Source organism: Mustela putorius, unplaced genomic scaffold (genome assembly GCF_011764305.1).
Source record: "Mustela putorius furo isolate JIRA1106 unplaced genomic scaffold, ASM1176430v1.1 tig00000228_pilon_pilon_pilon, whole genome shotgun sequence".
In the NCBI taxonomy this organism is placed as follows: Eukaryota; Metazoa; Chordata; class Mammalia; order Carnivora; family Mustelidae; genus Mustela; species Mustela putorius.
In genome coordinates, this window is record NW_025421322.1 from 21,257,193 (window position 1) to 21,284,635 (window position 27,443).

A 27,443-nucleotide genomic window follows, 5' to 3' on the forward strand; every position below is an offset into this window, starting at 1 on the left:
CAGGCAGAGATGTAACGCATAAAGTCAGTCCTCTTCAGTGATTTTCCACCGCTACCCCAAGCAGAGGGACATCTTCCATGTGAGGGAGCTGGGTGCGTGCAGGTTTAATGGTATGTGATGGCAGAGGTTGGTTGTGAAAAGTGTGTGAAGAATCTGAAAGCTGGGGGTGATAGAGTTTTTTTTAGCTAGATATAGTCTATTTCTAAGGTGATAATGAGGTCCTTTAAACAGAGATTCTAGGGAAGAGCAATTCTGGACTCTTCTTTCTTTAAATCCCCTTGAGGAAATGTCCTGGACCCTGTGGTTGCCTCCCATCATCCATTCCCTGATTATGGAGCAGCCCAAGGTTTAGATGTAACAGACTCCATTGATCCATCAACTGCAATCATCTCATCCTCCTTCCCATGTTGCCTGGATCACTGGCAGCCAGAGAAGCCTTCGTGGAAGAGGGGGTCAACTTCGACTCTGAAGGGAGTAGAATTTTTATAAGTGGAGAGTAATTACGGGCAAAAGCGAAGAATCAAGAGTATGCCCGATTTGTTCAGGGACGGTGAACAAACCTTTTTAAACCGGATCAAAATGTTACACTGTCTTTAGGTCCCAGAGCCTCACAGGTGCATCAACTCAATTCTTGCATTTAATAAAGCCATTATTGAATGGTGTGATATTAAGTAATAGGCAGGCGTCAAAGGAAGTTGCCTCAAGGTTGAGAAACCCCCAGAAACGGCCAGGGTAAACCCACTGATTTTAGAACCAAAAAGACCTGCGATGTAATCGAACACAATCCATTCATTTTCAAGTTACAGAAACGGAGGCCCAGATGGCTTAAGTGAATGGAAGCAGCAAAGTAGGCAGGGAAAAGAACAAGTCAGAGTCACTTAAACTCTTTCATTTTCATTTCTACCAGGGGAAAGGTGACAGTCATAGCACAAGAAGCTGTCACTGCTGTCCAGGGAGACAGCATATGCAAAACACTGGGCACAAAATAAATACTAAGTAAATATTCCCTTTCATTTTCTTTCCTACCTCTACTGATAGCGACATAGAAATTCTATGGGAGTTAGGAATAATTCTGCTTGACTCCCAGCACAGCTCTCTCCTGCCATAGTACAGCAGTCCACTGTTACAATCCCATGGGAAGGAACCACAGAGGCCTCCAGCTTTCTCCAAAGAGGGGAAGCTATACTCAGAAACTCTAACCTAGCTGTCTTACACATGTACCAAACTCATTCTCCTCCCCAAGCCCATGAAGTCCTTGACTCTGAACCCGCACTCCTGTAGGAATGCTCTTCCTCCTCCTTTCCATCTATCCAGATCCTCTCATGCACTCATTATTCATACAGACATTCAGTCTGCACGGAGTCAGGGATCATCAAACCTTTATTGAGCACTTACTATGTGGCAGGTCCCGGGATAGGAGTTGAGATGATAGCACCCAAGAGAATAGCCCTTCCTTCGGGGAGTCTAACAGGGGCAGTCTAGTTTAAGCATAGACATGCTTACACCAGGTAGGTTGGGGATGATGTTGTAGAGGTATGGGCATGATATCTCAGGAACATTGGACAGGGAAGATGAGGTGTGCCTGAAAGGTCTGCCATTATCATAATCTACACCAATTACACACCGGCTATATTCTTCTCTGCCTCTTATTATACATAGAGAACCACCCCCAACAACTGAGCATGTAAGTACTTACCCTGCTTCCTATCACTGCAGTGATGTCAGGAGGTAGAGGTAAAAAGTGTGTATCTAGCTGCCAAGGATCAAGGCAGTGCAATCAAGATACCTTCGGTTTATCTAGAAAAACAATGGATCAGGCCCAAAAGCAGAGGATGGATCATTCTATCACTAACAGACCTTAGAAAGGGCCTCCTGCAGTGTTTTAAATCTTGGTTGACTTCGGAATTATCTGGGGAGCATTTGAAAAGCAGGGATGACTGAACCCTATCTTAGACTTATAGAAGCAGGATGTTTTGGGACGAAGCACAGGCACAGGGATTTTTAAGTGATGTGTGGTTGATTCTGATGATTAATTTAGCAGGGGTTAAAGCACTGGTCTATTTTGTGCCAGACATTTGCAGAACACTGAGAATACACAGCCAGTCTTATTCATGCCTTAGAAGATAAGTCTGTGTCCCAGAAAGACTGAGTCAGATGAGAGACACAGGCGAGCAAAGATACACAATCGAGCAGATAAGTCCTCAGATGCAAAGTGATATTGGAAATGAGATGAGAAGGACCAACATACTTCGGGGAAGTGGGGGAAGCTTCCCAAGTAATGGTGCATTTGAGACGAGATATAAAGGATGAGCAGGAGTCTCCCGAATGAAGGGGGTGTGGAAGGATATCCCAGGTCTAGGACGGAGTCTCTAGCTCCCGCAGGGCTTAGCCAGGAGGTCAGATGATCTGCAGGGAAGTCTGAGGGAAAAGGATTAGGGCACATCTGTCCTGGGGATGGGGCTCTAGGTGTGTTGTGAGATGGAGACGGTGATGTGATGGATTGCATCACGGATTTATGGCTGTTTCATAGACCAATTTTTATTTCTTTCAACCAGACCTTATACCTAGAAGACAGTAAAAAAATCAGAACTTGCAATGGGAATGTGTGAGCAGGGCAGGAATCTCCCCAAATCTGAAGCCAAAGGAAAGCGTTCTGTGGTAAGCCTACAGAGAGCCATCTTAGGGAGGGGGAAGGGCAGGAAGGGGCAAGTTCATGCTGCAAGGGCAAAGCATGAAGATGGGAGCAAGGTCTGCACATTCTAGGACCTTCAGGGTCAGTGTGCCTGGGGCAAAGCACTGGGGGAAAAAGGCAGTGGCCATGGATGAGGTTGGGGAGGAGGGTGTGCTCCAGGTTTCCAAAAGGCTTCTGATGCTCTGCTGTGGTATGGACTTCAGCCCATTGGTATGGGCAAATCCTGGTTATTTTATGCAGAGCAGTGACAGGGTCATGTTCCCTTCTCTGAAAGGTCAATCTGAGCATATATGTATTTTCATTCTCCAACAGAATTTTAAAGCTTGCTGTCAACAGGGATCGTATCTTGACTTTTTTTTTTTTTTTAATTCAATATCACCAACAGTGCTTAGCAGAGCAAGAGAGAGGGACACATGTTGAGATGTCAATAATGCAAGGCCTCATTAATTATTTGAGCGGTACAAACCCATACCCAAGTTCATGTTGTAATACAGATATTACATCCCATGTGGTACCTGGTATTTAGAACCCCGAGGCGATCATAAGCCATGCTTCTTAACTCAGCGTGCACGCAGATCACCTGGGGATCTTGTTAAACAAGGATTCTGGTTTCTTATGTCTTTGGTGGGGCCTGAGATCCTGCATTTCGAACAAGCTTCCAGATACTGCTGCTGCTGCTGATTTAGATTTCTGCATTTTGAGCGGTAGGGATCTTGAGATGCAGCTCCTTTATTTGGAAGAATTCCAGCGGTGAGACCGTCTGCGAACTGTGGAACATTCTACAGGGATTATGGAAGTGAAGAGCTAAGACTCCAGACGGCTCCCTGGGGACTGGTTTGGAAGGCAACCACACGTCTCGGAGATCCCGTGGGTAGAGAGTGGTGTTATTTGCCTTTAAAGAAGCTTCTGGTGCTGTGGCCAATTTCTTCCTTGCACTGCTTGCATTGAGTTCCAAAGAAAATCCATTAGTAACAGTGGAGTTGATAATAGAACAGCAGATGAAGTCAGAGGGCTCTAAAAACAGTGTGCTATCAGCGTGTCATTTGTTTAGGTCTATGTAGAATGACGTTTTTCTCAGGAATTTTCAAGTCTGAAATTTGATTATGGGCCCCTTTGTAATTTCTTGATATTTTCCTCTTTTCTGCTTGGTAAAAACAATACTCATGGCCACACTGGGTAGGCTGAAGTCCAGCAGCTCAGTGCCACTCATCACTATGAGCAGGGTTTTAGTCTTCATTTTGAGTTTCCTTGACCTTTCTTCTGGCTCTCAGAGGAGCCCCAGGCCACATCTCTGACCGTCCCAGTGTGGAGTGCCTTGGTGCTGCCTCTTACATCTTTCAGCCATGGGCCCCCTACGGCTGCTCTGTCTCAGATGGCTCCCCATGACTCTGCCAGCCTCCTTGGTGTCCACTCTGTTGCTCACTTGGGCCAAAGCCGGGAGATGGTCCAGGGTAGGAGCAAGCAGAATTATCTTTGGAGACAGAACACTGCATATCAGCTGTGCGATTTGGGCATGTTCTGTAACCACTCTAAACCTTAGATTTGTTACCTATAAAATGAGGTTAACTGCAGTGCTCTCATCTCAAGATTGTTGAGATAATAAGGTAATCTGTCTAAGTTCCTAACTCTATTCATAGCTCAATAAACATTGACCATTATCTTCACTGTTTTTCTCCATCACGGGGTTCCAGCCTGGGCAAGCTTCGCTCTTCTTTCGACACAGCTGAGACCAATTAGTTTCCTGACATGGCTGATGGCTCTGGGATAAGAGAAGAGTGTTAAATCAGGGGGGAAATACAATGGCTATTTGGTGTAGAGACACTTGCATAAGAGACCCAAGTGCATTCTCCTGGGGTCCCCCTCGGGGGCCTCTTGGCAGGCCTCCAGAGCTATATTTCTATGCCAGAAGACATTTGTCCTGCAAAAGAATGTCTTTAAATTTACCTGGAAAGAGAGCCTTTATCCTACTCTGGAGTGTCACCTTACCCTGGAACAAAGGCCAATGCCTCTTCCCCCTTCTCAGTCTTCCTCCATGGTTCATTCCCTTTCCTTCATGCAGAGGATAATTGAACTCTTGACTCAACTCATACTTAATCTCTATTCAGGCTCACATCAGAGCTAATCTCTTATAATAGCAATAATAATAATAATAATAGCAACAAAAACTGATTTTTCTCTTGTTTTCCTTGTCCTACTGCTTCTAAAATGATCTCTCTTAAACATACTTCTTGTTATTCCACTTTCTACTTAAAGCCACTGTGCCTTCCCTGACAATTAGGTGACAAAATTTATGTTAGCATGAGCCGCTCTTTATATATGCTGGTCTTTTTCCCTGACATGCTCTTTGTTTCTTGGTTCTCTTGGCCATCATAGCTTGCCTCAAATCTGACTTCCTCTGTGAATTCTTCCTGGAACCTGGCTGCGTCCCCTATTCCAGACATCATTCAGGATCCCTCCTCCAGGCCCTCTCGACACTCTGTACCTTACTCCATCACATGACAACGTGTAGGATAATTCACTTCCCGTCCTGCCTCCCCTCTGTCAAAGGGAGCTCTGTGACATCGTCTCCAGTCACAGGAGTGGCAGTGAATAAAATGAATGCTTCCCTCACATTTTACTGGGTTCTTTTTTGTCTCCTCTCTCTTCTGATCCTTACTATAGGTCTGTGAGACAAGTAGGACACCTATTACTGTGATATCTGCTTTATGTATGAGAAAAGGAGTTTCCAACAGGTAGGTGACTAGGCCCTGGTTACGTCGTCAGTTGAGCGAGGGAAGGGGGAAGTAAACCCAGACTGAGTTCTTGGGACTTTCATTCCAAAGCCTCTTTTCACTATTTTTTATTGCTTCCATTTTGACAGAAACTAAACCCAGGTAGGAAAAGTGTCTCAAGGAAGACAAAGCACAGGGCCAAGGAAGACTGTGGGAGACAGCGACCTGCTGAGGAACCAGAGCTGCAGAATCACGGGGACTCACAGGTGAGCCTGCTGGTGTGATGAGAACTGTGGGGGGGTACAGTTGGCTCACGTTAGGACTTGGGGGGAGATTCTCTTTGTTGAAGACAAGGTAGATGGGAATGGAGATATAGGGAAACACCAGGAAAATGAGTTTTAGGCAAAACCAGATCACACTCAAAATCCGGCCTCAGACACCACCTCACAGAGGGCCGTTCCTTTCTGGCTCTAAGTGACGGCGGATTAATTTTATAAAAGTCTTGAACTGCTGCTAAGAGTTCTTTTTAAACCTGAAAGCAAAACAAACAAACATGAAGGCCTACAGAGCCGAGAATAAGCTCCAAGAGAGAGTGAGAGCATTGGAAATAGTTACTGAGATGAAGAAGGGGATCATGGTGTACCTTGTTTCCAACCCCACCAGCATTGTCAGCTCACCCACCTGCAAGTCCCGTGGGCCGTCTGAGCTTGGCTGGGGGGATTAGGGGGGCGTTGCAGGGAAGACGCCAGGATGGGAGGTCTCAGAGTTATTTCAGACTCAAGGCTAACATTGACGGAGACCTTGAGTTATGTCATGAAAACTGTCTGGACTTGAGGCCCCCTTATGCCAAATGCGGTTTCCAGAAAAAGGATCTGCTGCATAGTTGGAAGCCCATCAACCAAAAGTCGTCTCGTCACTTTTGTACATGAGATCTTTTCATTTGTGAAGAGTATATTATTTTGCTTAATTATGGGCTTAGACGAGATGGCATAGAGCAGCGGAAAAAGCATGAGCTGGGAGTCAGAGCGACCTGGGTCTGAATCATGGCCCTGCCATCCGCCAGCTGTGGTGCCCTGGCCTGCTGGGCCTGAGTCTCCTTGTACATGAATGGAGAATAATCTTGTACTAATGACCTATAACATAGGGCAGTTGTTCCAACTGGATTGTTAATGCATGTCAAGAATCTGGTCTTATTCTGCACTTTAGACATTTAATAATCAGTAGCTAGTATTAAGAAAATATCTGACCTATAACACGGTGACATTTGGTCAACTAGATTTCATGTTCACTCCAGAAAGATCTATGTAGTGATGCATTATATATAATCTTATTGCTGGTAAAATATACTGTTTATATTTAATTTCCATTTCCTGGTGGAATGTACTGCTATTTCATATCAAAACACCTCCCCAGGCTCCCCTTTCCTTCTAAGATGGAGCCTCACTGGTGCCCCACCAGTGCTGATTTTCAGCACCTTGACAGGTGGTTGTTTTTAAATATTTATAGCTTATTTGTAATCATCTATGTCATGATTAATTATGCTCTTCTTTTTTTTTTTTTTTCATCAGAGAGTGAGCACAGGCAGACAGAGTGGCAGGCAGAGGCAGAGGGAGAAGCAGGCTCCCTGTGGAGCAAGGAGCCTGATATGGGATTCGATCCCAGGACGCTGGGATCATGATGTGAGCTGAAGGCAGCCGCTTAACCAACTGAGCCACTCAGGAGTCCTTAATTATGATCTTCTTAAAAAAGGATGCATCCAGAAAGGAGATAGGGTTGTCTCTCTCAGTCACTCACTGCCCAAGACTTGAGTCTTCATCTCCAGTGTGGGGATCATTTTAATCCATGTATCTCACAAAGGTTTTTTTCTCTCCCCCCACCCCCCGCCAACCCTGGTGGGGGTGGGAATCAGGTAAGATCCCTAAGTGGGGAAGAATTTTCTACATTATAACAGATACGTACATTCAAGCTATGATATGGTTTTTGCTATAGATCCTTTTGCAGATAGGAACCTTCTTTGTGCTCTGGCCACCTGCCTGGGAGTCACCTTGTGGTTACTAAGAGTCTCTCGGCACCACCGGATGTTAGGGGATTGGGCAACTTTCCTGAGTAATTATCTCCTCTGACTCACGTTCCTTGCAGTCCTCATAGTGACCTGTGTACTACCAAGGATGAGCAAGGAATTTCTTCTCTGGAGTTGTTTAAGGAATAGCCTCAAACTTTCAACTTAGTCTTTTTTTACACAACTTTCAGTACTACCGACCTAGTGGCCACAGAACAAATCTGTGCAGCTGTTGGATTTCGGTTTGCGGAAAGACATTTTGAGTATGTACTGCGGGAAGGACATAGACTCTCCACTCCAATGAGATTCTTTTCATGGATACCCGTCTCTCCTTAAGGCCTCATTAAGGTGGAAGAGCACAGTTAACACATAGCCTGAGTACCAAGAAGTCATCAAGAGATAACTTTTAGGTGTACTTGACCATCTTTCTTTTTCCTTGCTTTCTCTGCTTCTGGTCTCTCTCTCTCTCCTTCTCTTCCTCGCTGCCTCCCTTCCTCTTTCTCTTTTTAAATCACTTCCCTTCCCTACTTCCCTTTTACTACCCTCTTTCCCAATCAGTAGACCCACCATGGCATTCCAGGGGTAAGTCATTACCTTTGTTAGATGTATTCAGAGTGCAACAGTTGTAAATCTCCAGTCTAGGTCTGAGATTCGAATCCCTTGCTCTGTATTACAATCACCCAAAGGGCTAAAAAATACTGATGCCTGGGCTCAACTGGACTCCAGTTGAGTTAAGATCTCAGGGAGGAGTGGGGAGCTGAACCCTGGGCCTGATACTTCAAAAAGCTTTGAAAAAGTTCTAATGTGCATGAGCTTACACTGGTTGAAGATATTTGGAGAGTAAAGATATGACAAAACTATTCTAAAAATAAACTTCAAGAAGATTTATGGCTCAAAGACCTGCAATTATGTGGTTTGGACACACTTGCTTGTTTTCTATCCGTCAAATAACAACTATTTTTTGAGAACCACAGAAAGAGCAGTTGGTTATGCCCAGGCAGAGCTTCTAGGTGAGTTTCCAAGATAAGGCATGTGCTACCCTAAACACTTTAATATACATTATGTCATTCAACCTTATCAACAAAGTTAGGAGGCCTTCATATAGGAATAAGGAAGAAACAGGGCACCAAAGGATGACTTACACAGCTCAAGGTTTGACCACTCATTAGAAGTGGAGCCAAGAGGTATGAATACAGGCATTTTGCAGTCTTCCTTTTAATTATCATGGGATACCTCCTCTCTACATTGACAGATAAGATGAAAACAGACATTTGCTGGAGCACTGGTTCTCAACCTTGGCTGCATATTAGAAGCACTGAGAGAGCTTTGCAAAAACATCCTTCACTCAGGTCACACCTTGGGACAATTAAACCCACCAGTCTCAAGAATGGGACACAGACATCAGTAATTTTTAGTGTTACAGGTGACAAAATTAAAAACTACTGAATTAGAAGAAAGAAAGAGATACAAATGAGAGGTCTGCAGATAAGCTTCCTAGGTAATACTTCACCTGAACTTGGCATGAGATGGAATAATGCCCTCCCCTTCCGAAAGATGCCCATTTCCTAATCTCAAGGACCTCTGAATATGTTACTTTATAGGACAGAGAGGAAGTAAGGGAATGGATATGTTAAGGATGTTAATTAGCTGATGTTAAAATGGGGCGTTGGCCTGTAGACCCTCTATAATCATTTGGGTCCTTAACTGCGGAAGAAACAGGCAGAGGAAGGAGAACCAGAGAGATGGTAGCATGAGAAAGACTTGGCCCAATTTAGCTGGCTTTGAAGATGGAGAACAGACGTAAGAAATGCAGGTACCCTCCAGCTGGAAAAGATAAGGAAACAAGTGCTACCGCAGAGCATCTAGGATGAAAACAGCCTTGCCAGTATTTTGCATTTAGTCTAGTGAAACTCATTCTGGGCTTCTGACCTCCAAAATCATAAGAAAATTAACTCATATGGTTTAACCCCCTGTTTGTGGTAATTTATTTCAGCTAATTATGAAATTATCATCGTGCCTTAAAAAGGAAGGGTTTGGAGAAACATGTGGTGAGTGTGAAAAATACCCATTTAGCCGCAGATACAATTTTCTGTGTCTAGTTCTCTATGTACTGTACACCCCACATCTATAGCTTGCACTTGAGCCAGGATTCAAACCCAAACCTTTTGACTCTAGAATCAGTGCTCATTCTCATACTGTGTACTTTTCCTTAAGACAATAGTGGTTTTTCTGATCTCGCCTTTGAGAAAAAGGCAAAGAAGCATAATGTCACAGGGGATCTTATACCACAGAGAAAACAGATTCTCATTCAAGCTACTTAGAGGAACAAATCATCTATGATTAGTTGGATGTTTAAGGAAGATTGATCTGATAGTTGTGTGAAGAAGGATTGAAGTAAATGAAGGTAGGGGTAGACAGATGAGTCAAGAAGTTCCACAACAACTTAGGCTCCTGAGAGTTTGAATTCTGAATGGCGGTGGTGTGGTGGTTGTAGGAGTTGAGAAGACAGGAAGAATCCAGGAAACCTGGAGAGGAAAATCAACCCAAGGGAAATCACGCTACTTGAGAAGGGCAAAGGAAAGACAGAGTCAAAGACAGCTCCAGGTTTTCAGCTGTGGCAGACTGAAAGAGTGGTTGGCAGTGCCCTTGACAAAACTGAAGGTGCAAGAAAAACAGAACAAATTTGGGGAGTGGGATCGGATAGAGCAATGGTGTTTAATAAAGAATTTGATTGGCCTTTGTTCTTGGGAGGGAGACGCTAATCCTTGGACAATCCCAAGTGATAAAGAATATCATTTTTATGCTAATAAAATGGCTCAAGGCAGGCCCCTGGATACTTTTAGTGTCAGGGCTGGTCCAAGAAAGACCACCCAAGGTGATGAGAGAGTTGCTTGGCATCTGTAGAATGGAGGATGGGTGGAAATTGAGTTTAATCAGTCATGGTCATGCAATGAAACCCCAATAAAAACTCCAAACAGTGGAGCTTTCTGGTTAGTAAACATCTCATTGGTGTGCTGGGAGGGTGATTTGTCTGATTCATCCAGGAAAGGGCCCAGAAGCTCCATATCTGGAACCCTCCCAGATCTTAACCCTAGGAGTATCCCTTATTAAAAAAAATATAATCATAAATATGGTGCTTTCCTGAGTTCTGAGAGTCATTCCAGCAAGTCATCAAATCTGGGGACATGGGGAACCCCTTTTTTATAGCCAGTCTTCCAGAAGCTTCCATGGCCTGAATAGTCCTGAGATTTGTGGCTGGTGGCTAACCTCTGAAATGGAGGCAGTCTTGTAGAGGACTTTACCCTTAACCTAGGAGTCTGTCAGAATTGGATTTCTGTTCACCCACCTGTGATAGAAACAAAATATGTGGTTTCCCCTCAATACTAAGGCCAAAAGTGAATGCTGAGATCATTAAATATAACATTAAAGTACTCACACCATGATTCTTCTTTGACCATTCTGACCTCTCCAATGGCTTTGTGTCCGAAGGATAGAATGAAATATTGGGGTCTAAAAGACAAAATGGAGTTTCTGTTACTCACTTGCAATGAAATGGTGGGTATGTAACTCATTCTCTTTGGGCCATAGCCCTTTATCTTTAAAATGGAAATATTAAGACCTAATTTGTACAGCTGTTAAGAGAATGAACATAAAAATCTAAGATCTTGGCACGTGACAGGTGTTCAGTGACTATAATTTCCAGCTGTCCTTTAGGATTATTTCCAATTGGAATGGTTCTTTCTGAGCAAGATTTTCTTTTATCCCGATCATCAAGAAGTTGTCAAAGTGATTGACGTGGCTTCAGTGAACACGCAGTGAACTATGTGACCTCGGGGGGGATATGCTGACTCAACCTCTCAACCGTCAGTGGCTGTTAGAGAGCTTCATCTTAAAGAGGGTCTTACTATAATTGAAAAATTCACAACGTCTGCTCTGGGGAAGGGAGGACACCCGTTCAATGCCTGTATCTGCTGTCACTACGATGCCAGAACAGCTTGCTGCCACATGTGTTAAAACCCATCTTGGCCGCAGGTGTCTGGTGTCTGTGCTCTGAATGGCGCCATTACTATGGGCACATTTAAGCTTCAGTCACTTGCCCAGGGATATCCAGCATATCTGGGGCCCAGAATGAAAGCCAGGCCTGTGGATGCCTCCTTGTCCCCTCAACAGACTCCTCCTGACTTGCCTCTCTTCCATTTTGTGGTGAAGTGGTTACATTTCTGCACCAAATAACCAGCAGACTTTCCTAGAGGAACGCTGTTTTTCATTTCCCTCTGGTGATCCCACAAAATGGTTGGGTGTCATCCCTCCTGTGAATTCATCTCTTGTGAAGAATACGTTTAAAAAACAAAAAAACACTTGTTTACTATGCCAGGCGCTGGGATAGAAACTTATGTGGGATGACCAGATAAGCTTCTGAGGTTTTATTCTGTCAATTGTGCAGACAGGAAGGCTGAGTCCCAAAGCAATCACACTATTTAGAAGAAGAGATGGGATTTAAAATGAGGTGTGTCTCACCCCTAATCCTTTTTTCCTTTGGGGAAGACTTATTAACCTGTGTGGGAAAGATGGCTCCTTATTTCTGAGGTAGAATCTGCTCTTATTTTTCTTTTATTCCCAGACCCCGTCACATTTATTTTTTTCTAGAAACTTTGTTATGACATTCCCTATTCTTTAAATGTGGCTTAGTCAACAGAGCATATTTTCAAATAATTCGGAAAAGAGACTATGCCAGCTACACCCAAGTGCCGGTCTGTTGGCTTTAAGTTTTTTTTTATACCCAGTCTCAACTCCAAGGTTGGGGTTTAAACAGAAATTTATTCTGGAGGCGTTAGCAAAGCTTACTTCTTTTGCCATCCCCTCTTAGTAAGCAAATCCTGGATGCGTTCCTTGCCACGAGTGCCTAATGGCAGAGTACATCTTGTCACCATCCAAGGCAGGTCCTTTTGAGTGGCATGTTCTCGTGGCTGGAGGGGAAAATGTGATCCAGATCCCACAAAAAACAGATGGAGTTTTCCATGCAAAACCATTACTCTTGGATTCCTGGCTAGAGGATTTCTGTTTTTCAAAATTGTGGGTTTATCCCCAACCCGCGTCCCCGGCCTTCTTGACTCTTGCTGTCTTTCTTTCCCAGGAGTGATGTTGGGTTTCTCCAGCTTAAATCCAGAGATGTAACTGGGATAGATCATTGGAAGGAAGTATAAGACTCGAGACAGCTGTGACTACATCAGGCAGATATTACATCCAGTGCAAGCACTGTATAATAATAGAAGTCCTGGATAAAAGAATGGTAGATGTCAGGGGAAAGAAGCTGAAGGCTGCTGGCTTTTAGAAAAATGATGATGATTTGATTACTGGGTTGTTCGGGATTTAATGAGATGATGTCTGTAATGGTCTTAAGGGTAGGACTTTGTTCCATGCAAGTTCTCAATAAACAGCCTTTACTCTGAGTACCAGGGTCAGCGTAGAAACAATGGCAAATCAGAGGAATTGGTGATTTCCTAGGTTTTGCCTTCATACAACATTGTTTTCTAAGAACCTAAATGGACCCAGATCTAACAGAAAACCATTTAATAAATTATAATGATGATTATTATTTCTGTTGATATTATTAGCATAACATCAGCATCAAGGGAGACAAATTGTCAGGTGCTAAATGCAATGACTGATACATGCACAGTGGGATTAAACGCACTCCAAGAGAGAAAGCTGGGGGTTTCCCATCTTTGTTAAGAGAAGCACAAAGTTAAACAGGACTCTTGATAGTACTGAGAAGCTCTGAGATCTGATAGCAGCTGTGCAATTTAATGCAGCCTCATTTGGTCCTCAAGGATTAGATATAATAATATTTCCCAAAGTTGCCCAATAAGAATTCTAACACCCAAGCCCTGACCTAGGGAGGATGCTAGGGAATGTACAGTTTGAACAAACAATCCCAAGTGATACTTGTGATTAGGTAAGTTTGGTAAACACTAGGTTGGAACAATCTACAAAGGCCACGTGCTCAAAAATTCCAGGAAAGTAAGAGTTTCTATTAAAGAAACCATTTTTGCCCAATCTCAATGACAGAGTGAGAGCTATTAAATCCTGAAATTGGGTTCCGTTGGCTGTGTGTGTGTGTGTGTGTGTGTGTGTGTGTGTACACAAGTATGCACGTGTGTGCATACATGTGCATGTACGTGGTGTATGTTCACATGTGTGCTTTGCTTGTGTTTACATGTATGCATGGATGCTCGCATGTGTGTGTGTTGGGGGCATCAGTATAGCAATGAGATAGTTTAAAAACGCTTGAATCCGAGGTCATCACTCTCCAGGTTAGTTTAGGAATGGCTGAACCAAGAAGGCAAGAGAGACGAATAGATGACCTCATGTTGTCTCTCAGGAACCTATGATTCCATGAGAATGACACAGGTTTTATGCATGATCTGTCCTGTTTACCTCCTCTTGCCTAAAGTCAGTGAGTCATGAAAAACCAAAATTACTATTGAAATGTCAATTTGGAAGATGTCTTTGTTTTAGTTAGAAGGATTTTTGTGGAAATATGACTTAAGCTTTTGTGTCTCAGAAGATGAGGTGGATTTCCCTGGGGAAAGACTCAAGAAAACCCAAGGAAATGGGAGACTTACTTTGTATTAAATATTTGGAAAAAGACAGGAATCTCAATCCATTAGTCATAACCAAATGCCCAGTGATGGTGCTCCTTCTCTGATGACTCTCCTGGAAAGATTAACGGTTCTTTACTGTGACATTTCCTTTCCACTCTGGGCCCACCTGCAGTCCGAGTTGCATATTTACCTCAGCCATTTACCTCATGGCTGAACTATTCTAGTAGTCAACTCTTCTCATTTAATAATCTCTAACCTATTTCTGCTCCAATCCATTCTAGATACTCCTGCCAGAATAATCTTGAAATTCTACTTTGCAGACATCAATACCTTTCTTAAAACTTCAATGGTTTCTGTTGTGGTCATAGGTAAATTTTATAAAATTAAAGATTCTCAGATGGCTAGAACCTCACAATCATCACGGTTAGCTCCTCAAATCCAAACACCTTTGTCTGACATGCAAAGACCTCTTATTTACTCTCTCTTAGTCAGGACTCCAGGTTACAGAAATTGGCTTGGAGGAGAAGAGAAAGTCAATGGTTCACAAAACCAAATGACAGGAACAAAAGAAGTTGCTAGAACCAGGGGCTTGAACATCATCGGGATTCTTTGCTTGTCTCTTCCTCCTTATTCTCTCTGATACTTCCCTTTCTCTGTGGCCTTTGACAACTTTAGGCTGAAACTTTTTTTTTTTAAGATTTTATTTATTTATTTGACAGAGATCACAAGTAGAGACGGAGGCATAGAGAGGAAGGGAAGCAGGCTCCCTGCTGAGCAGAGAGCCTGATGTGGGGCTCGATCTGAGGACCCTGGGACCATGACCTGAGCCAAAGGCAGAGGCTTAACCCACTGAGCCACCCAGGTGCCCCAGGCTCAAACTTTTATAGATTTTCATTGGATGTCAAAAAATTTTCTTGAAGTGATTCCAAATGCACACATCCTAAGGAAAATCTTTCACTGAATGCCTTGGGGGTAGCGAAAGGAAGAGCTGGGTGTACAGAAAGAGAGGCTGTTATTGCCAAGCCCCATTGGAACAAGGTGGTTGAGTTGGGCTGGGTGGGAGAGAGCAGTTACCTAAAAGAAGGAGGTAATTACCAGACTAAACTGAAGAGTTCTAGGTAGATAAAGCAGTTAGTTTCACAACTTACAGGGTGTTACTAATAAACTTCATTGAGCTTATTTTATAGTACTCTAAATTTTTGTATAAACTACATCAGTCTAGGCAATGCTTCCTCAACATGTTATGTACATTTTTGCCTTCATGGCTTTTCCAATACAATTCTTTATATCTACATCCCACCTCATTCTCTCGGCCTAGATGTGCCTATAAGACCTAGCCGAAGTTATTGCTTCTTGGCCTGCCCTGGGCTTCGGAGATGACAGTTGACGAATGTACCATGTTTATGCGATTCGATTGGTACTAAGTATAGACTGTCTGATATTAGCGATTACTCAGCCTTGTGTACATCCTGTCTCTCCAAATGGATTCTAGCCATCTTCAGGACAGATGTATTTAAACTCAGTTGCAGGGGTAATTTCTGCTTGTTATTATTAGTGTTAAATCCCTGTTTTATAGTTTCCTAGATTTGAGGAGAAAGAAATTTAGAAAATAACAGCAAGAAAGTCAAAGAATTATCCAATATATCCAATATCAACAGTCATAATTACACTAATTAAAGGGATAGAAGCCACTGTTTTGAACTTTGATCAAGAGAAGATAATGATAAAAGTATGTCCCTCAAAGACTGAGTTTGGACATCAGTATAGGAAACATCTCCAAAGGTGTTAAGCGTTTTGAAAAGGAGCTACTCCTAGAGCTGTCGGTCCCTGCATTGGCAAAGAAGAGCATAGAGTTTTCTGTTCTCAGAGCTCTCCCTTTCTCTCACACCTATTTCTATAACTGAGCATAAACACCTTTGTGTTTGACAGGGGTAGTTTCACAAATAGCAAACTAGAACAACCCAAGACTATGTTCCTAGTAGTAATGATAGAATGCTACTATATCTCTTGTTTAGAACTGGGTATAAAGTGTACTTTATTTAGTACTAAAATTTGGCACTCAAAAGTATTATTTTCAATGGAACAAATTAGATTTTCAATATATGCATAAAATACTGAAAGTAGTCTGTTGAGTAAGATGCCTAACAAAATAGGTAGAATGGAATGATCATAGTTAATAAGTAAAAACTTCTTGGAATATTTCATATAACTGGTCTGGAATAAGGATTTCAAAATTATTTCTTGGTCTGTATTCTTCAGTCCATAAAACGAATCCATCAAAAATACTTCACATCTTGTGTAAGATTCAGGATGAACAAGAGGACACAGTTGGTCTGGATCATGAAGATAGTTTTAACTCCCATCCAGTCTTTCACACCAAGTTTTGAAACAACAGAATTGACCAGGTTCTAATTTCCTCCTGGGAATAATGCAGAGAACTTGAATTGGTGATGTTCTCCAACTTATGACAAAAACAAACTAAATTCACCTTCATGACTTTATAAAAGAAAAAAAAAACCTGATTGGGTATGTAGTACCAAGATTGAACCCTAATGTGACTGTAGACTTTGGGTGATATTGATGTGTTCGTGTAGGTTCATCAGATGTAACAAATGCTCAGCTGGGGTGGGGGATGTTGAGAGTAAAGGAGGCTATGCATGTGCAGGGGCAGGAAGTATGTGGGAAATCTCTGTACCTTCCCCTCAAGTCTTCTGTGAACCCCAAACTCTTAAAAAAGTCTTAATTTAAAACAAGCAAACAAGCAAACACTCATTAGAGACCTGACACAGAGCAAATAACTGACCCAAAATCTTAAGAGAGTTTGCACCCTTTCTGTTGCTTCGCAACCTTGGCAGCTTCTCAGATAAAATCTGAAATTAGTCCCATATTCAGAGGGCAAGGGGAGACTGAAGAAAGACACAGACCACTCTAAGTGGTAGGCAGCAATCTTAATAAGCAAGGGAATTACATACAAGGCTTATCTTGGGCAGCTGCGAGATGAGTAGATCTCTGCACCTGCCTGCCAGATTCTTAAAGTTTAGGAGACTGTAGCGGGGTACTGTCATGTATTGAGTTAATAAGTTCCCAATAACACTTTGTTGTCTTGGAGCTACATCCTAGAAATGGCTCCCACCATGGGAATGGTGGGAAGAACTTATGTTCCAAGGACAGGAGACTAGGTGAGGAGCCTCTGATTGTATGTTCAAGCTCTCAGGTCAACCAGTGATCATGTCCACTTGATGATCTCCTCCAATGCTTTTGCAGGTTCTTTCTCCATGAAGTCTATTGAGTACTCACAGAATAGACCAGAAAGAACTGCAAGATCTTGGAGGGAGGGGCAGTAGTCCTGCAGTGGGGGTAAGACCCCTCACCCAGAAGAATAAAAACATTAATGTAGCAGGGGAAAAGGAAAACCCACTGGCTTTAGAACATTGGTGAGCACTCATTACAGCTGAAGAAAGGGAACGGAAGGTGGGAAAAGTCTGTTCTTGGGGCAAGGGTCAAGATTAAGGGCTGAACCCACAACTGGCAGACTTCAAGTGACAAGTAACAGCAAAATGCCATTGGACAAAGGATGGGAAAGGAACAAGAATGTGTAGACAGAAGCTTTTTGAAGAGTAGCTCAAGGGGAAGATCTAAAACTCATGTAGACATTGCTCTGATACACATCCACCCCCCTAAAAACAAGCTTTCTATAGGAATTTGAAATTTCTGATGCACTGAGTATAACTATTGCAAAAAGAAAAGAAGAGAGAAGAGTAGAGGAGAGGGGAGGAGAGGAGGGGAGGGGAGGGGAAAGGGGAGAGAGAGAAAGAAAGAAAGAAGGGGCACCTGGGTGGTTCAGTGGGTTAAGGCCTCTGCCTTCGGCTCAGGTTATGATCTCGGAGTCCTGGGATCAATCCCCGCATCAGGCTCTCTACTCAGCAGGGAGCCTGCTTCCTCCTCTCTCTCTGCCTGCCTCTCTGCCTACTTGTGATCTCTCTCTGTCAAATAAATAAATCTTTAAAAAAAAAAAAGAAAGAAAGAAAAAGAAGGAAGGAAGGAAAGAAGGGAGGGAGGATGGGAAAGGAAGGAAGAAAGGGAAAAAGAAGTTGGCGGAATTAGTGAGGAACTAATTGGATTAATGCAAATCCTTCCATTACAATTCTAGCAGAAGGAAAGTCATGACCTATCCAGGTATATAAACTATTCACCTGTCTCTACTGACCTACTCAATGCATTTGGCTTTTTTTTTTTTTAAAGATTTTATTTACTTATTTGACAGAGAGAGATCACAAGCAGGCAGAGAGGCAGGCAGAGAGAGAGGAGGAAGCAGATCCCCCACTGAGCAGAAACCGTATATAGGGTTCAATCCCAGGACCCTGGAATTATGACCTGAGCCAAAGGCAGAGGCTTTAACCCACTGAGCCACCCAGGTGCCCGCATTTGGCTTTTAACAGAAAAATTATGAGACACACAAAAAAGGCAAAAAAAAGCCAATATGCTCCCGTGTGACAGAGTAATCCTCAGAAATAATTTTCAGCTTTACTATAAAGTGGAAGTAATTAAGACAGTGTGGTATTGGTGGAAGGGCAGATTTACAGATAAATGGAACAGAAGAGAGAATCCAGAAATAGACCCACACAAATATAATCAACTTACTCTTAGCAAAGATGCAAAAGCAATTAAAGAGAGAAACGCTAGTCTTTTTAAGAAATCATGTTGGAACAACAGGAGGACCGTAAGTAAGGAAGGCCCGTGGGGGTTGAGCTTCAATATTTCACATCTTATGTAGACATTAACTCAGTTACAAAGGTTCATGTCACCAGTAGTCATGCTGATATCACTGGCCCCTGATATGATGTGAGAAGGGCCATAACATACATGATACTCTTCCCCCCAGATCCTTAACGTCAGTCTATTCATGAAAAAGCATCAGAAAGACTGAAATTGAGTCACATTTTACAAAAGAGCTCATTAGGGATACTTCCCATTGTCTTTTTAATGATGCTGTGAATCTAAAGTTGCTTTAAAATTATAAGTTTTTTTTAAAAAAGAGAAATGGACGTATAGTCACATGCCCTATTTCCCTTGGAGGAGAAGGTTGAGGCAGAGTGAACCCAAAGTAGCGACCAGGGAAGCCAGTAAAATTGGCATCTGTGATTTACACTCAATGCCATTAACTTCCAGATGTTTTCAAATGTTTCTCCAGCCTAGGTGGTTGGAGGAGGCCATTTTGTTTTCTGGAAAGAGGAACTTTGGTAGAAGAGCAGGAGCCTCTGAAGGGGAGAAGGCTTCTTGTCAATCCTGTTCTGCTCCCTATACCCTTAGCCCTTAGTTCCCACAATTTTTTTTTTTTTCACTTCAGGTGTTGCCAGGTTGGGATTCTGATTCTCTGGGTTTGAGCCTCTTGAATTCTCCTTAGCTTTTAATTTCCCCAGTATTAGGAGTTTGTGTGGTATTTAACCAGAGCTGCCCTTCTGTCAGCATGTCCATAACTGATGTGTTTTCACACAGGTAGGGTTGATCAGCACCAATGTTATATATACTCTACGTCATAGTCTTACCTTTGTTGCCTACCCCATGATTGGTGGGGGTGGTGGTGAGGATAGACCCTGTTTACAATGAAAACCCCCTTTTGGGAATTGCTACTAAAAAACACAGACCCACACTGGCCATGTCCTTACACCCGTCCCAATCTGAGACTCTGGACAACCAGAGTCTCTATCCCAGGAGTGTAAATTTGGAACTGAAAGATACAGGAATGAAAGACTAAGGAGAAAGTGTAGGAACTTTGGTTCCCAAGGGGCCCACAGTTATTTTAATTCTGTTCTTTCTGAGGCTTGGATACAACGTGTATCAGTTTTCTGTAGTTGTTGTGGCAAACTACCACACACTGAGTGGCTGAAAACATTAATTCTTCCATGAATAAACATTAATAAAAATACTAATTCTGTCATAGCTCTGGAGGCCAGAAGTCCAAGATCAAGTTGTCAGCAGTGCTGTACTCCCTGCAGAGGCTCGGGGGGAGAATTTGTTGTCTTCCTTGGGTTCCTTGGCTTATGGCTTCATCACTCCCATCGCTGCCTCTGTCTGCACATCTTCTCTGTCTTTCCCCTTTCTGTGTCTCTTATAAAGACACGGGCCGTTGGATTTAGGGCCCACGAGGATGATTTCCTCATCTCGATATCCTTAATTACATCTACAAAAACCCCTTTTTCTAAATAAGGTAACATTCAGAGGTTATGATGTGAAGATATTTTGGGGGAGCTTCATCATTAAACCCAATACACCACCCTTCCAATTAGTTTCTTAAACTAAATCGTGTCAGTTTCCATTACTTGCAACCAAAAAATCCCCCCCAAAAACAACAAAAAAACCTCTAGTTTGGCCTCTCGGTGTTAGCCATGTAGTTGTAACTGGTTTGTACGACCTATATACTAAGATTGACTTCAGAAATTCTCCGATTTCAATGTAGTAAGAGTTACTTTGGAATTTATTAAGAATACAAGTTTCTGCCTTCCTCTTCAGTTTCTCAATAAATTGGTCCAGGAATCTGCATTTTTAACACTTCTCAGGTGGCCCCAATGATAAAAGAACAGGGAAAATTGTGGAAGCTCAGACCCATTAACATCCCTTTCAAATAAAAGCAAGAGGAAAACCAATGAAAAATAACTTGAAAACTTTAATGATGTTGTTTAGATAGTAAAAACATAGAATCTTTTAAATAAAGTACATTCAATTTCTCAGAGCATCTAATATTCAGATAATTTATATTTCATACACTTTCCAACATTAAACAATTGACTAAATAATGCGTTTTCTATAAAATGATATTACAGCTTATACAGTAAAAGTATATCACAAAAACACTCCACACAGGAAGAATGGCAGTACCTATTAAGAGATGCTATAAACTTTCCATTAAAAAATATATTTTATCTCTCATTTGTCAAAATAATAAACAGAATATATATTTTTCTTCCTAAACTTGTCTTACACGACTTCCCTTTAGGATGATAATATGTACAAACCTTATATCTGAATGAATATAAATAGAAATACTGTAATAGTGTTACAGATATATTAGTAACTCTTACAGAAAAAAAATATGGCTTTCTAATAAAAGCCTCTAGCACAGCTGAAATCTCAAAGCTATTTAAGTTAGACATTCCCATACTTAGTAAGGCACAATGGATCTCGTTCCTTATTTCCAGTTGAATTACTGTGAGCAGTAATGAGAGAAAATATAGTCAGTAGATACAAGACCAGATCTATCAGTTGGATAAACTATTTGGGGTTTATTGAAATTTTAGGGGAGATGTTCGTTCTTTCTCCACACCATTGTTTCTTTTTGCGCCTTGTGGGCAAATCTAGTCCTTGGTGATGAGAAAGAAATCACTGCATCCCCCTCAAGTGCCTGAGAAACAGTTTACTCATTCATTGGATCTGGTCCATTGTGAAGAAATAGCCCAGTGGCCATTTCTGGTTATAAGCAGCTTATTTTGACTGATTGGACCTGGTTCCCTATCATTTCTAAAAACAGCTTCTGATATAATCTGTACATGGTGAAGCTATGAAGGAACCTGATGGTCTTCTTCAGGCTCTGAGTGACAGCTTTGGGGAAGTGGTATGTTTTCAAGTGCTTCAGTGCATGCATTAAGGCCTTCAGGGTGTCTTGGTCGCCATTTTTTATTCTCCACAGGCTGAGCAGCTTCAGAATCTGCTCGCTTGATTTGCATGCCTTCAACGTCTTCTCGATGTCTTCTGCTGGGACTTTCTTCCCCGGCAAGCTTTCCATCAAACTGCGGAGCTGCTCGAAGGTGAGGTTTGCGTGTCCAATGTGCCGCTGTACACTGTTTTCACACAGGTCGATATCTGCATCAAGCAAAAGCCCGAAGAGACAGTCACATAATATATATTCTAAAGCCACCACCACAAAATAACCATGAGGCAGAAGGAGGTTCTCCCAGAATTTCATAAATTTATTTTAAGGATAATCTTCTCCTTCCTTTTTATAGGGAGGGGGAGGCTGAGGGATACTAGATCTTTGTGAGACCTGAGTTGAATATTATTTCATGTTAGAAAGGGTAAAGTGCTTTATGTATTGTAGGCATCCAACAGAGCTTTGTGAAAAGCCCTAATTTTGGAAATGAACAGTAGAAAACTATAGATACATCACTCTCAGTTTTCTAAGAAAAATTGGAAAAATTAAAACCATAACATTTCAGAAAAATAGAAATAAAGTATTCGACTTAGCCATTTTGTAATATGAACTTTCATTAGTGGATATCTGATATACAACCCATTTGAAGAGTTAGGTGTGACAAATGGTCTTTAATAAATAGGGCCAGAGAGTTACTGTGGAGGAGGAGGAGATCTGAAAAACCCAACAGAATGAGGACAAACAACGGTAGGATTCATATGGCCTAGAGAATATTTCAATAATGAGCTGGGACATTAATGTAAGAGGGGGTATCTAACGTTTTCATTAATGACACGAGTCATTTACTGTCTGTGAGCCCTAAGGCAAGTCAGTTCATCTTTTTGGGCAGAAATGTCCTTCTTTATAAAATAGAGAGTTTGGCCCCTTCCAATTCTAACAGTCTCTGTTTCTCTATCCCACCTTCCCCCGCAACCCCCCCCCCCTTTTTTTTCCTGCTTCAGGGCTAATTATACTTTCAAAGAATACATTTTGTTTGCCAAGGACATAAGAAAACTTTACTCTGCAGAGGTGAAAGTCAAAAATCTTAGTCTCCTAAAATAATAGGCTTCAGTTTCAGATGTTTGAGGCTCTTTGGGAAGTGTAAGATTCTTCAGTTATCCAACTACAGGTAAAGAGCAGATGGGTTTCTCACGGATACTGTCTGCATTATGGAAATCTTCCTGCTCTTTCTGGCAGGTGCTCCCAGTGCTAACTGAAGTCAGAACTCTTTGCACTGTATATCCTAAAGCTTACCGTCCAGTCCACACTCGAAGAAACTTCCTTTTCCCCTTGGATTCTTTCCCATCCACACACACATACGCACACACACACACTGGTTCTAAAGAAGACTTTTTCAAATAAAACTCTAAAACATGAGAATCCTTGGTTTCAACTAGCCCTTTTCTCTCAGAAACACTTTACAGACCTCATCTCATTAATCCTCACACTACAGGCTATTAAAATGGTAATTTTAAAATAGGCTATGTTGTGAGGATTAATGAGAGGCCATCTGTAAGACACTTGGAGGCCTCTGGAGAGAATCACCAAATAAATACAAATACAACAGAGCTTCTTGGTGGAAATGCAAGATAAGATCCAAAGTGTGTAAGGAACATCTACGTAGGCCAGAGAGGATGTTAATGAAACCACTACGGGATCTAGAGGTGGAATCCCCGAGGTGTAGTCCCATAATTGAAATGGACTGTCTCTTGTTTCAGAGTGTTCAGTGTACTTTAAAGAGCAGTCCGGGTGTGGAGGAGATGAGAAGAAAAACCTTGAGGCCGCTCTAGGGATAGCTTCTACACCATCACTTGGCAGAAACGTTTTAGTTCAATAATAATTCCCAAAGGGAAACATTGTTCACACAACTAAACAGGTGCACGTCTTCTTGTTTATGATAAATGGGTGTCTTTGATTTCTGCTTGATTTGCTTATTTCAGGTTACCCTACCTTGGAAGATCTTCTTGACCATATCTTGATCTTTGTTTTGATGCTTCCATAACTTCAGGAGCTGGAAAGTCTGTTCTTGTGAGCTGTGTTGCCGTTTTATCTTCTCCACGCTCTCTGCATTTACTCTGGTGCCCGGCAAATTGTCAACCAGGATGCTGAGCCAGTTAGGGGTGAACTTTGTAGGAACGGCAAACCTGAAGAATGCCTCCTCACATAGGGTAACATCTAAAGGTGGGAAAACCAAGATTTACTTAGCAACTGGATTCCGCGAGGTCTGGTGGCCAATAAATAAATAATACCAACACAATAGGGAGTTTACCCAAGTTGAATGTGTTAGAACGTGAAGTTCAGATAAAATCAACTCTCTGTTGGCTTGTCTTAATGGCAGATTGTCAACCCAATTGCGCTTATGTCCTCTCTAAAGTTCTTTTAGGGCATTGAAGGGAGAGAATTTAACAAATGTCTAAGGGAAATATTGCTATAAACAAACTGCAGCAAAAATTCTATGACTTGATGTACATGTTTACATATTTTAATGTAAATATTAAACATCCTGTTAAAGGGTTGCCTAGCATCCATAACTTACTTTTTTTTTAACCAATGTCAAAACAAATATAATTACTGTCTTTTGAGGAGTGTGAAAAGTAATCTGGAGTAGTGTACTGTTTTCTGCACACATGTAAACACAGAGTTTACCTTTGAGAACAAGGGTGGATATAGTTGTAGAAGCATACATTAAGTGGGGAAATAACACAGAAAATACACCGTTAAGAAAAGAGGTACAATGGCCTGAGTGTCTGGGTTGAGTCTATTTATCTCAGGGATCAAGAGTTTGTTTTCGGATTCATCAGACTTGGGTTTGAATTCTGACTGTCACTTCACCACCTACACTGAACCTAAGCAATCTTCACAGTGTTTTTGTAAAGATTAAAGTTCCTGTAGGAGAGGTGCCTGGCTCATAGTGAGTGGTTAATGAATGATAAGAATAAAACTGAGAATGAATTAAATAAAGAGAATGTTTAAAGTTAGAACTCGCCCCTCTTACCACTCCTACCCTCATCCCATTGTTTGAATAGGAAAGCAGAAAGGCAAAATGACTTGATGAAGATTCTGATTACAGGATGAAAACATGTTGGAACTGGGTGTGAAACTTAAAAAACTCAGCCCTCATTCCTACGTTCCAGATTCTTCTATGTCACACGTGAAGATGGTTAGGGGGAGTCAAGCTAGTTAAATGATAAAAGGGAGGTCATCTTTGGCGAGATGCATCCTTGATGGAAGGTCTGAGATTAGTCTAGTGGCACGAATGACACCACTGTCAGAAGGATCCACATAATGAGTGTGGAGCTGGTGATGCTTCCTGAACACACAGAGTTTAGGACAACCAGAGAAATCAATCGCTTCCATGCAGTCGAGGCAGCGTGACACCACAGGTAACAAAGCCAGCTTTGCCTTGTCTGGTTTGTTACCAGTTTATGTCATAATGCTTCTTAGTTGACAGATTTTATCCCTTTTTTGGGGGGGGGCAGTTTTTAATCTTAAAAAGTAATAAAAATGCATTATTTACCAAAAACTCTATAATTCGGACCGATAATGTGGCCTTAGATGTCATCTTTACACCACCTCTTTCCCAGTGGGTAAGATCTGACTCAGGTGTAAAGGGAGAAAGTCAAGTTTGGGAGCAAGATCACGACACGGTGAGACCTCCGGAGAGGTACTGACTTGTGGCGTTTAGCGATGCCGAGAATAATCTTAGCCGACAGACATTCAAGAATGGAAAAATAAGAGTTTCACTAAGAAGGGAGCCAGAGGGTCTTGCATTCAATTCAGAGGGGATACAAAGGCTGACATCTTAAAATATAATTACCTATTCCACATTTTTGAGTCGGTTCACTGTTTGCAGAACATACATTGTCATGAGTTGCATTTCCTTTCTGAATTAGAAGGAGACCAAATGCACTGCAGTCTGTGTGTTTTCTACACGGGGCTTTAGATGATGTCTCATTCGAGAAGAACCCATCTGGACATCTTCTGCAAACTGTATTTCGCTCCGGGGTTCCTACAGAAAATACCAAGCAATTTAGCACCTTCTTCTCAAACACTTTCACAGCAGACAGTTCCTCTTAAGACAGATTTGGAAAGACTTTTCACTTGGTTTTTACTACTGTTATGTTGCCCAAAACTTCAGGCGTTTTTCACTTCATTAGAGACCGAAACCTCTACAGGTAGGAGCCCCCCAGGCAGTCTCCCTTCCCTGGAACACACACACAAGTGTGTTTTGCCGTTACCTACAGAACACGAAATCAGAGGGAAGGAAAGAGTAAGGGTGTTCATTTGTTCAGCCTCTGCTGTAGCATGGGAGAGGCCTCACTGTCAGCTAGATTCTTCATGCATTTTTTTCTGGAAAATCATGAAGATAAGGGCTGCCTGTCTGCGGTCATATCATTCTTTGCAATCAGTACCCACAGAACGCTGGGTTGTTAAATTTCATTCGGTGCCTCCCGAAGTCCTGTCTTTCCTGAATCCTAATTGTGAAGCAACTCGTAAGTATGCTAACCTTGAGAAGTAAAAATTTACAACATTATAATAAACTTTTGAAGGTGGCAATAAAGTTGGTCACCGATTCAAAAGCGTAAGCCTGCTGTTAAGCTACCCAGTAAATGGGAGATGATATACTGTTTGCTTAAACTATTGAGTTTTTAAAAGAGCAGGGTCATTAAAATTTCAGGGAAGGGTGATTGCAAGGGCATTTTATTTCATGTTGGAAAGAGACCTGATAAGTGTGGAGAACTGGCTGGTAAGAAAAACTTGAACCAGTCAACAACTGAAGATAAATCCCCTCAAACCCTTGACTCTATTGTGCGTGGCTGCATTTTACAGAACATTGTATTTGCATATGAAAATACCTCCATCTAGTGTAAGCTACTTGAACAGATGCAGACTTCAATATTCAAATGTAGCTTTTCCAGCCAATTCCGGCTCAGGCGAGATAACAAATACAAAAGGGACATATGAAAGCTACAGAAAGTTAATAAACTTCATTTATTAAAAATTCAAGCCCCTCATCTCATTGTATCAAGACCAGAAAAAAGAAAGAAAGAAAGAAAGTAAAAATGGTTTGGTTCTAATTTCAGCTCCGGCTTCTTCTAAAGGGATGGATGATGCGTTGATCAGTAAAAATGACAAAGGACTGGCAGGAAAAAAAAAAAAGAGGAAGGGACAAAACATGATCTGAATCTTTCCCACGCTATCTCTGGCATGGCAGTGACATCATGTTAAGGAAGACTTTACACAGAAGTCTAATTTTTTTGTCTTGTTTTGTTTAATACTTTCTTCCTACACCTCCCTCCTTCAACGGGATCCAGCTGCACACCAGGTCCTACAATATCAAAAGCAGAGGTATTTGGCGAGGACTCCATAGTATTCTCCCACTGCAAACACACTGGGAATCAGTGGACTTGGCCATCTGGATCCAAGTCTCCCTCTGCCAACTACCACATGTTCTGGAAAGCCAACGGCACAATGAAGAATCTTAATCACTCTTCATATACATGCTGGAGGCTTGGGTCTCGCCATACATCCCATGAGAAGGTCAACGATATGAGACATTCTTCCAGGTAATGGAACTTGCAAAGTTCTTTAACAAACAGAATCCAAGAGTAATGGAAGGTGAAGTTTTTGAAAATAGGCGGGAGGCTTTCCACAATGAGCCTTCTGCATGGGGCTTCCCTCTTTCAGCATT

At 42.0% G+C, this 27,443-nt stretch overlaps 1 protein-coding gene and 1 long non-coding RNA gene across 5 annotated transcripts in view; one reads left to right on the plus strand and one right to left on the minus strand.

The window, feature by feature from the left end:
- LOC101692762 overlaps positions 1-14,787 on the plus strand; it is a 259,825-nt gene extending 245,038 nt beyond the window's left edge. For 3 of the 4 annotated variants that reach the window (XR_006606147.1, XR_001178006.2, XR_001178008.2), the window contains 3 exons: positions 5,354-5,424; positions 5,553-5,669; positions 6,972-14,787. This is a non-coding gene — a long non-coding RNA (uncharacterized LOC101692762). The remainder of the gene's footprint in view (positions 1-5,353; positions 5,425-5,552; positions 5,670-6,971) is intronic. The other variant, XR_006606146.1, reaches the window with a different exon arrangement.
- A 5,924-nt stretch (positions 14,788-20,711) lies between these two features.
- The window catches only part of TNFRSF11B (TNF receptor superfamily member 11b), a 28,244-nt gene continuing 21,512 nt past the window's right edge, over positions 20,712-27,443 (minus strand). Inside the window, exons 3-5 of the mRNA XM_004743482.3 lie at positions 25,569-25,760; positions 23,702-23,926; positions 20,712-21,924 (exon numbers count right to left, since the gene is read on the minus strand). Of these exons, the coding sequence (XP_004743539.1) occupies positions 21,536-21,924; positions 23,702-23,926; positions 25,569-25,760 (806 nt within the window). The 3' untranslated portion in view covers positions 20,712-21,535. The remainder of the gene's footprint in view (positions 21,925-23,701; positions 23,927-25,568; positions 25,761-27,443) is intronic.